Below are 10,647 nucleotides of genomic sequence, written 5' to 3' on the forward strand. Positions count from 1 at the left end.
AGACTTTTTTCTGATGTACGCTCTAACTGTTAGAGTTCTGGAAGGCACATGAGGAAAAGACACTTTGGTAAGAACCCAACACAATAGTAACCTCGCAACTCCCAAACTATCCCTTGCTTTTTTCCACTACAAATTGTGGCATCACCAATCAAACCCCAACCTTCATGAATTTCCTCTTTCCCTTTATACTTACAACTGTTCTTTCTAGTATTTCTTTCAAATGGCATCAGTGCATTTGACACAAAATGTCAAAATACCTCCTTGAACTATCTTCTCAATCCTTCAGCCTGCAATCTCTTCCCCAGTAAGATGTCTTATTGCCTCCATAGGGATGATCTCTCCAAATTAACTTCAACTAATTCCTACTTATTTTTAAATATTACCATGAGAATGTCAACACTCTGAGAGCAAGAAAATACTCCAAATTTTCCTCCTGTATCTTCAGTGTGTAGGATAGTTCCCTTTCAAGAACATTCTAAACTATTTGTGACTTAAGTGACTGACAAATCAATTTCCTCACTCTCAATATATGCCAACAAATACATCCTGACTTCCATTAAATTACAGATGATACAATACCACATCTTTCTTCTAAATTATCCTTTCCTTAGTTCATTGGATACCCGAGTCCATTTCTAATTTCTCGTTAATGTGGAAACTCTCTGCTTCCATTCCATTCATCCTTGAAGTACTCAGGACACACCTCCTCTCCCTGTAGCTTGTGTCACAACCTCCAAAGAGGTAACATCCCTCCTTGTCTTTCCTCTCCACCTCCATTCTACATGGAGTGTGATTTCCAGATGAAAGTTCTGAAATACTCTGTCATTTGTGTTGAGGTGTGAGGGCCTGGGCTTGAGGGGTGCAAGGCACTAGTAGAAAAGGCATTTTCTCTGATGCACATAAGAGAAGATAAGTCTGCCATTATATGAAGGAAGAGCCCTCATGTTCATGAAACATATTGTCACCTAGATATTCAAGTGGCATCATAATACCTCAAAAAAGGAGTAATTCATAAGCAAAATCACAGAGATATATTAGAAGCAAAGAATCATTTTTATTGAGAATAAGGAATTTGCCCAACTGTGGGGTGTTAGGCTTGTTGCCACAGTCAGATGACAGAATCCAGAGTAAGGGAATAAACACCAACATTTAGAAAACAGTCAGATGATACCACACAGCCTTGAGGCACAAGATGCCATTCTAGAAATGTTGCTTGGAAGTGAGAGCCTCTGTGAAGCATGCAATTTTGTGGATATAGAAAATGTGAGGTATGAATCCTTGATTCAGCCCTCTCATTAGATGTGTCTTATTTAGGGGACAATGGGGTGATGTTCTAGCAGCAAGAAGAATAACATCTTCTATAGCAAAATGGCCGGTAACCATAGCAGCCGGAGCCATAGCCACAACCACAGCCATATCTGGGGCCGTAGCCACAGCAGGAGCCATATCCCCAGCCATATCCACAACCAGAGCCACAGCCATACCGGGAGCCATATCCACATCCATAGCCAGGTCCATAACTCCAGCTGTAATAGGGGCCATAGCCACAGTCGTAGCCATAGCCACAGCCATAGCCACAGGAGTTGCCGTAGTTGCAACACATCTTGTCAAGAGAAGAGAATTCACGTGGGTGTGAGAGGATGTGGTGAACTGAGTGTCTTCCACTAGCCTTGGACCTTTATATACTGTCAGTAATTGGCAGAACATACCATTCATCCCCTGACATACCCAACAAATATGTAAGCACTTCTGGTATGCCACTCACTGTCAACAATCAATAAATGTCTTGGGAAATGTGACTTCATTCTGTTGGAGTCTCCACTTATATTTAAAGAACAGCATTTTAATTTGCTCTGCCAAAGAATTCTCTCACCAGAATCATGGGCCATACGTAAAACTGGTACCCACCTTCACAACTTGTTGTCATTTAATTTACCTTATGTTCATGGTTGAGGGACATTTAGGAAAATTTTGTCCTCTTGATCTCTCCTCTTTCCTAAACTATCTACCTGTCCCCATAGGGAAGGAAATAACTCCCATCTCCTTTCTGGAATCATTGTAAATTTTTGCCTGCCTGCTCACACCCACATACCTACTGCAGATACCTAGTAGCTCCATGTGTGATAAACGAGGGAAGATGCTAATTCAGCCAGCAGAACAAAGCCCAACAACACTGGAACTTCCTCTGTACAATGCCAATAGTGTTGAGATCTAGAAACCTTGGTTTGAATCTCACATCTCTATATTCTCTCTTTATTGGTGTCTAATTCCAAATACTTCCTTTTTTTCTCAACTAAACCCTTTATGCAATCATTCCATTACCAGACATGAAGTCAAAAAGGAAGGAAGGAAGGAAGGAAGGAAGGAAGGAAGGAAGGAAGGAAGGAAAGGAAGGGAGGAGGAAGGAGGTGTCTGTGTTTTTTGTTTGTATGGTTGTTTCTTGGGATGTTTTTGCTTATCTTGGTTGTCTAGGCTTTACACCAATCACCATTGTATTAATCTGGCAGAATCCAAACTTTGCATTACTTTTTACTGTGACAACTAAAAAATCCAAGCTGGAAGGGAGTACAAACCCAGGAAGATCACTCCTTCTACTCCTCACTAAAATTTCCCATCAAAGAAATGTAGGACATCCATTCTTTTCCTGAATGATTTCAACTGGGATTTCATAAAACTGCTGATTTCCTTTCTTGTGATGTTTCCTTAGTAGACATTTTTCCTTCAGTTGACAGTATTTCCTACGACTTTTAGACTGGGGTATGTGATCCCTCTGCTATGATTCATCCCTTACAAGAAGTTTAAGGAAAATATACCCACTACAATTGTTCTGTAGCTTAATTTTTGCTACTCTTCTACCATTCTTGAAATTCACAACTATAAGCTCTAATGCACAAAATCCCTAGAATACACACTTTGCTTTTCTAACACCCCCTTTCTTGTCACAATACTCCTGACCTATTGAAAAAGTTTTCTAGCTCTATTGCATTATTTCTAGTACCTTTCCATTCAGGTTTCTGAATACAGATGCATAATGGCAGAAAAAAAAGTCTTTTATTCTGTGCACCCCTCTTTCCAGATGACGTACAGCCTCGCACAGAATTCGAATTCTGTCAATATTTCTCCAATTAAAAAATGCATTAAGACAAAAATGTGTTCAAATGTTGGTGTGCCATTTAGAAGTTATAAAATAATTCAATATATTATTGCAATATTCTCATTCCATTCAACCTGAAAATCTCCAATATTCTTGGACTAAGAGAGTCTCAAATTTCACACTTTAAAGATAGTTGTTTGGGGGTTCCCAGGTGGCTCAGTTGGTTAAGAGTCCAACGTCAGCTCATCTGATGATCTTACGGTTTGTAAGTTCGAGCCCCATGTAGGGCTCTATGCTGACAGCCAGGAGCCTGAAGCCTGATTCACAATTTGTGTCACCGTCTCACTCTGCCCCTCCCACGCGGACACTGTCTCTCAAAAAGTAAATAAATAAATGAAAAATTTTCTAAATTAATTAAATTAATTAATTAAATTAATATAGTTGTCTGTTTCTGAAAGCATTGTTCCATATGTTCCTCTATGCCTTATAAATAACCTGACCTTTACTAGATATGTAAATTATGATATACGTGCCTAATTGATGATATTCTTCCCTCCTTCAGAAGCCTTCAAAGACAAGGAAGATAATGAAACAATGAATAGATTTTCAACAAACTGTATTAATTAGAATTCTTTTCCCTGTTTGTACGATGTACCCATCCTAGACTAACTCAGAGCACACTCAGTCATCACATCAGATTTAGACTATCCCATGTGTGATAATTCCATCCCTTGAGAGAAGACTTAATTCTTCATCAGCAGGACACTTACTATACGGGGCATAGCCTCCATCCAGGGCTGACCTCAATGGCAAGGCCATCCTCCTTGGATTTTGACATGGTTTAGAGTCCCTGGCTTAGGATCCTCACACTCAGACTTTGTGCACTCACCTTTGCCATGCATATGAGTCAGTGATTGGTTTTTCACTGCTGGTTGAATTTGAGTCTGAAATACATTTTCTATCATAGGATCTAAAGGTGAGAGTTCTGGAATGGCACCCGAGGAAAGGACACTGAAGTCAGACCCCAACAAACGCAAGGTTCTCAAACTCAGAAAGGACTGGGCTTCTCATCCCATTCTTGTATACGCACCAGGGAAGACACTAAAGGACACCATTAAAGCCCTACTCCTTCCTCTTTTCAACTGAAAATTGTGGCACCATTGATCATACCCAACACATAATGAATTCCTCTTCCCCTTTCTCCTTAGTACTGCCCTTTCTGGCCATTCTTTCAACTTGATCAGTTCGTTTGACACCAAACATCAAAGTACCACCCCGAACTATCTCTCCAATATTTAATGAACCTTCATTCTCTTCCCCAGGAAGCTGTTTTATTCGCTCCAAGCGAATTATGTGTCTAAATTTGTCATAATTAATTTGTAACATATTTATTAACACCAACAAAATGTAAACACTCTGAGAGTAGGAAATTCATCTGCCATTTTTCTACTATGTATTCAGTGTGTCGGATGGTTCTCTTTCAAACACATTCAAAAGTATTTGTCAATTAAGTGACTTAAATCAATTTCTTCAAACTCAATTTATGCCAACATATATATTAGCAAATCCATCCAATTCAGATGATATGATACCACGCTTTGCTTCTAAAGTACCCTTTCCTTGCTTCTTTACACTTCAGCTGAGGCAGCTTTCAATTTCTCATGAATACCAGAAACTCTCTCTTCCATCACATTCATCCTTTAAGTGCTCAGGCCACACCCCTTCCCTTTGGCTTCTGTCACAACCTCCCAGGAGGTGCCATCCCTCCCTGTCCTCGTCTTTTCCCTCCACTTCCATTCTACCTACAGTGTGATTTCCAGGGCACAGTTCTGAATACTGTGTGATTTGTGTTGGAGTGTTAGGGATATGAGACTTAGGTGGAGAAGACATTATATCGATGCATGTAAGAGAAGAAATGCTTGTATGATATCAAGAAAGAGACCCGGGTACATGGAATATATTGTCAGCCCAATTTTCAAGACAGGCCATAACACCTCAAGAAATGAGGCTTTCTCAAGAGAGAACAGAGACATTTGATAGAAGGAATGAAACATTTTTATTGAGAATAAGGGATTTGCCCAAATGTGGGATGTTCAGATCCTTGCCACAGTCACAACACAGAATCCATATTAAGGGAGTAAGACCAACACTTTGTGGAAAACTGTTAGATGATACTCCATAGCCTCAACCACAAGCTGCCATCTTACAAATGTTACTGGAGGTCAAATCTTCTATGACACATACAGTGTTTTCGATATATAAATCTTGGGGTATAGATCCTTGAATGAGTCTTCTCTTAAGCGTGTCTTTTCAGAAGCAAGTGGGGCTTGGACAGTGATGTTCTAACAGCAAGAGGAATAACATCTTCTATAGAAAAATGGCCGGTAGCCACAGAAGTTGGAGCCATAGCCATAGCCACAGCCATATCAGGTGCCATAGCCACAGCAGGAGCCATAGCCACAGCCATAACGCAGGCCATAACCACAGCCATAATAGGGACCACATCCACAGCCATAGCCATATCCGCAGCCATAGCCACAGGAGTTGCTGTAGTTGCAACACATCTTGTCAAGAGAAGGGAATTCACGTGGGTTGTGAGAGGATGTGGTGAAGTGCGTGTCTTCTACTTGCTTTGGACCCTTATATACTGTCAGTAATTAGCAGAGCATGTCACTCATCCCCTGACTTACCCAACAAATATGTAAGCAACTGTGCTGTGCCAGTCACTGTCAACAATCAACAATGTCTTGGGCAATGTGAGCTCATTATTAAGGAGACTCCAGGTTTATTAAAAACAGCATTTTATTTCATTCTGCCAAAAAAACATTTCTCAGTAGAATCATGGACTCTAAGTAAAACCAAAATCCATGTTCACAATCTCCAATCATTTAACAAGAAGGCTGAGGGATTTTTAGGAAATATTTCTCCTTCTTGATCTCTCCACACTCGTAAAACATCTACCTCTGTCCAAAAGGAAAGAAAAATACATCTCCTTTCTGGAATCATTGCAATATCTTACCAGGCTTCTTGCACCCAGATACCTGCTGCAGATATCTACTGGCTCTGTGTGGTAAAAGCTAGGATGATGCCCATTTCACGACACAGAAAAGTCCTCAACGCCATTGAAATGCCTCATGTCAATGGCAAAAGTGCTGAGATCGAGAAACCTACCTTTGTAGCCTCACATCTATAAATGAGATTCTCTCTTTACTCGTGTCTATGTCCAAAGATTCCCCTTCTTCTCAACTAAACTGAAAGTCCAACCTTTCATCACCAGACATACAGTGGGGGGAGGGGGGATATTGTTTGTTTGTTTGTTTGTGATGTTTTTGCTTATCTTCATTGTCCAGGTCACTATGTTCACATCCAGGCAGATTCCAAATTTAAACTACTTTTCACTGTGACAACTATGAAATCCTAGTTGGAAACTGAGTACAAATTCAGGTATCATTTCTTCTACTCCACACTCAAATTTCAACACCAAGAAATGAGAGTCATCCAGTCCTTTATTGAATGACTTCCACAGGGATTTTAATAAAACTGCTGATTTCCTTTTCAGAGAAGTTTCATTATTCGATATGTTTCCTTTGGTTGAGAATATTTCCTACTGTTTTTTTTTTCTAATATTGCTCATGGGTTATCTGATCACTCCACTATGTGTCATCCCTAACAACAAATATCAACACATATATATCCCCTTACAAATGTTCTTTACCTTTAATTTTCCTACTTTTCCATCATTATTGAAATTCAAAACCATAAATTCCAATGCATGAGTTCCCTGGAATAGGCATGATACTTTTTAAACAGCCACTCTCTGGTCACAATGCCCACAAACTATTGAAAAACACTTCCTATCTTTATTGCCTTATTTCTATACACTTCCATTAAGAGCTTGGGACACTGATGTTTAATGGCAGAAAAAGATCTTTTCTTCTGTGTGTCCTTGAATCATCAGTTAGTTCTAAGCATAGTGCCTGGCACATAATCTCAACTCAATATTTCTGCCAATAACAAACAGACACATTAAAACAAAACCATGTTCAAACGTTGGTATCACTTAGAATCTATAAGAATGTGGATATAGGTCATAATGTTCTCAATTCATTCAAGCCGAAAGTCCCAAATGTTCATGGCTAAAACAGTCACAAATTTCACCTTTGGAAGATATCTGTTAGTGTTCAAAGTCATTTCTCCAGATATACAAGTTATCTCATATGCCTAATAAATGATAAACTCTTTACTAGAAATGAAAGTATGAGATATGTGCCTAATAAATACTATTCTGCTCTCTTTCAGGTAGTGTTCAATGAAAAGGAACCTAATGAAACCTTAAGTTCTATGTTCAACAAACTGTAATGATTGGAATTGACTTCCCCTGTGTATACAATTTTCTCACCTCTGATTTATCCAGAACACAGTCAGTCCCCAGAAATGACTTACAGATGTTCCATCTGTGAGAATTGTCCAGCTATTGAAAGAACATCTCTTTCCTCATCAGTAAGACACATTATATCCTGGGTGTAGTTTCCCTCCAGGACTGACCTTGATGGCAGAGCCATCTTCCTTGGAATTGGCCATGTTGTGGAGTCTCCAGGACCAAGGGTTCTCAGACCCAGACTTTGTGCAGTGACCCTTGTCATGGAGATGAGACAGTGAGTCTTTTATTCTGCTGGTTGAAATTGTGTCTGAAAGACATTTTTTGTTGTAGGATCTAAATGTTAGAGGTCTGGAAAGGCATATGAGAGAAGCACACTGAAATCAGAATCCAACAAAGTAGTACGTACTTCAAACTCAGAAAATCAACTGGAACTATTAATCTACATTTTATATCTGCCCCATTAGAGAGCCCATTTAAGGCACTAGCCATTGTTCTTTTGCACTAAAACTCGTGGCACCACTGATCATACCCAAAACCTTATGTATTTCTCTTTCTACTTTACATTTACAACTGTCCTTTCTAGTATTTCTGGAAACTGACATGAGTTCATGTGACAGAACATGTCAAAACACATCCTTGAACTAACTCTGCAATACTTCAGTCTTCTCAAGGATGCTGTTTTATTCACACCATAGGAATTATCTCTCTAAATTTATCTGAATTAATTCTTCTCTTTTTTTTTATTAACCTACTAGAATGAAACCACTCTGACAGCAAGAAATTCACCTATAATTTTTCTACTGAGCCTTCAGGGTGTGTGACAGTTGCCTTTCAAAAACATTCAAAACTATTTGGCAATTAATGGACTTAAATCAATATACTGAAACTCAGTATATGCCAACAAATGTATTTGCACTTCCATCAAAATGCAGATAATACAATATCACATTTTTCTTTTGCTTCTCATTTCCTTAGTTTCTTACATCTCAACAGAGGCAGCTCCCAATTTCTCATTAATCCCAAAAATTCTCTCTTCAACTCCATTCATCCTTGAAGCACTCAGGCCATACTTCCTCCCCCTTGAGCTTGTGTCACAACTTCCCGAAGAGGTGTCCTAACTCTTCCTCTTACCCCTCCAGCCTTCAGCTCCATTTAGATACGGTGTTACCTCAAGGACAAAGTTCTTACACAGTGTGATTTATGTTGAGGAGTTATGGATACAAGAAATAGGAGAAGACATTATCTCCGATGCACATAAGAGAAGAAATGTTTATATTATATCTAGGAAGAGACCCAGGTTCATGAAATATATTGTTGCCCGAGTTTCAAAAGATGCCATACACCTCAAAAAGGAGTCATTCATTAGCCAGAACACAGAGATTACTTAGAAAAAAATGAAACATTTTTATTGAGAATAAGGGATTTGCCTCACTGTGGGATTTTAGATATGTTGCCACAGACTCAACAAAGAACCCAGATTAGGGAAGTGAAGACTAACATTTGGAAAATAGTCAGAGGATACCACATAGCCTTCAGCCACAGGAAGCCTTCATACAAATGCTAACTAGAGGTCACAATTACAGAAAGCATGCAATTCATTGGATATAGAAATCTTGGGGTATAATTCAATGAATCAGCCCTCCCTTAAGCCGTGCCACTTCAGAAGCAAATGTGTCTTGGACAGTGATGTTCTAGCAGCAAGAAGAATAACATCTTCTATACCAAAATGGCCGGTAGCCACAGCAACCAGAGCCATAGCCACAGCCACAGCCATATCTGGTGCCATAGCCACAGCAGGAGCCGTATCCACAGCCATATCCACAGCCATAGCCAGGTCCATAACTACAGCCATAATAGGGCCCATAGCCACAGCCATAGCCATAGCCACAGCCATAGCCACAGGAGTTGCCGTAGTTGCAACACATCTTGTCAAGAGAAGAGATTTCACGTGGGTTGCGAGAGGATGTGGTGAACTGTGTGTCTTCTACTAGCCTTGGACCTTTATATACTGTCAGTAATTGGCAGAACATACCATTCATCCCCTGACATACCCAACAAATATGTAAGCACTTCTGGTATGCCACTCACTGTCAACAATCAATAAAAGTCTTGGGAAATGTGACTTCATTCTGTTGGAGTCTCCAGTTATATTTAAAGAACGGCATTTTAATTTGCTCTGCCAAAGAATTCTCTCACTAGAATCATGTGCCATATGTAAAACTGGTACCCACCTTCACAACTTGCTGTCATTTAATTTACCTTATGTATCATCATTGAGGGACATTTAGGAAAATTTTCGTCTCTTGATCTCTCCTCTTTCCTAAACTATCTACCTGTCCCCATAGGGAAGGAAATAACTCCCATCTCCCTTCTGGAATCATTGCAAATTTTTGCCTGCCTGCTCACACCCAGATACCTACTGCAGATACCTACTAGCTCCATGTGTGATAAACGAGGGAAGATGCTAATTCCAGCCAACAGAACAAAGCCCAACAATACTGAAACATCTGCTGTATAATGCCCATAGTGTTTGAGATCTAGAAACCTTGGTTTGTAACCTCACATCTATATATATTCTCTCTTTATTGGTGTCTAATTCCAAATTCTTCCTTTTTTTCTCACTAAACCCATTATTCAATCATTCCATTGACAGACATAAAGTCAAAAAGAAAACACAAGGAAGGAAAGAAGGAAGGAACGAATTTAGGAAAAAATGAAAGAGAAGGAAAAGAGAGAGTAGAAAGAAAGAAAGAAACAAAGATAGAGAAGAAAGAAAGAAAGAAAGAAAGAAAGAAAGAAGAAAGAGAGAGAAAGAAAGGAAAGAAAGGAGAAGGGAAAGAAAGGAAGGAAGAAAGGAAGGATGTCTCTGTTTTTTGTTTGTATGGTTGTTTCTTGGGATGTTTCTGCTCATCTTTGTTGTCTACTCTTTACATCAATCACCATTTTATGAATCTGCCAGGATCCAAAATTTGTATTACATTTTACTGTGACAACTCTAAAATCCAAGCTGTAAGGGAGTACAAACTCAGGAAGATCATTCCTTCTACTCCACGCTAAAATTTCCCATCAAAGAAATGAGTGACATCCAGTCTTTTCCTGAATGCTTTCAACCGGGAATTTCATAAAACTGCTGATTTCCTTACCTGTGATCTTTCCTTTCTAGAGATTTTTC

At 39.4% G+C, this 10,647-nt stretch overlaps 2 protein-coding genes and 1 pseudogene across 2 annotated transcripts; all 3 read right to left on the reverse strand.

The window, feature by feature from the left end:
• Nucleotides 1-1,040: 1,040 nt before the first annotated feature.
• Nucleotides 1,041-1,640, reverse strand: LOC128313854 (keratin-associated protein 6-2-like). The gene has a single exon (XM_053214016.1). It carries the CDS (start codon nt 1,601-1,603, stop codon nt 1,334-1,336), a length of 270 nt encoding a protein of 89 aa, XP_053069991.1. The 5' UTR covers nt 1,604-1,640; the 3' UTR covers nt 1,041-1,333.
• Nucleotides 1,641-5,153: 3,513 nt separating this feature from the next.
• LOC113594427 (keratin-associated protein 21-1-like) lies at nt 5,154-5,695 on the reverse strand (annotated as a pseudogene).
• Nucleotides 5,696-8,025: 2,330 nt separating this feature from the next.
• On the reverse strand, nt 8,026-9,869 carry LOC128313853 (keratin-associated protein 21-1-like). Its single transcript, XM_053214015.1, has one exon. It carries the CDS (start codon nt 9,512-9,514, stop codon nt 9,167-9,169), a length of 348 nt encoding a protein of 115 aa, XP_053069990.1. The 5' UTR covers nt 9,515-9,869; the 3' UTR covers nt 8,026-9,166.
• Nucleotides 9,870-10,647: the final 778 nt, after the last annotated feature.

Source organism: Acinonyx jubatus, unplaced genomic scaffold, assembly GCF_027475565.1.
Source record: "Acinonyx jubatus isolate Ajub_Pintada_27869175 unplaced genomic scaffold, VMU_Ajub_asm_v1.0 scaffold_120, whole genome shotgun sequence".
NCBI lineage: Eukaryota > Metazoa > Chordata > Mammalia > Carnivora > Felidae > Acinonyx > Acinonyx jubatus.

Bases quoted from the DNA above. Each gene is read 5' to 3' on its own strand.
- LOC128313854 (XM_053214016.1), bottom strand. From the start codon at position 1,603: ATGTGTTGCAACTACGGCAACTCCTGTGGCTATGGCTGTGGCTATGGC.
- LOC128313853 (XM_053214015.1), bottom strand. From the start codon at position 9,514: ATGAATGGTATGTTCTGCCAATTACTGACAGTATATAAAGGTCCAAGG.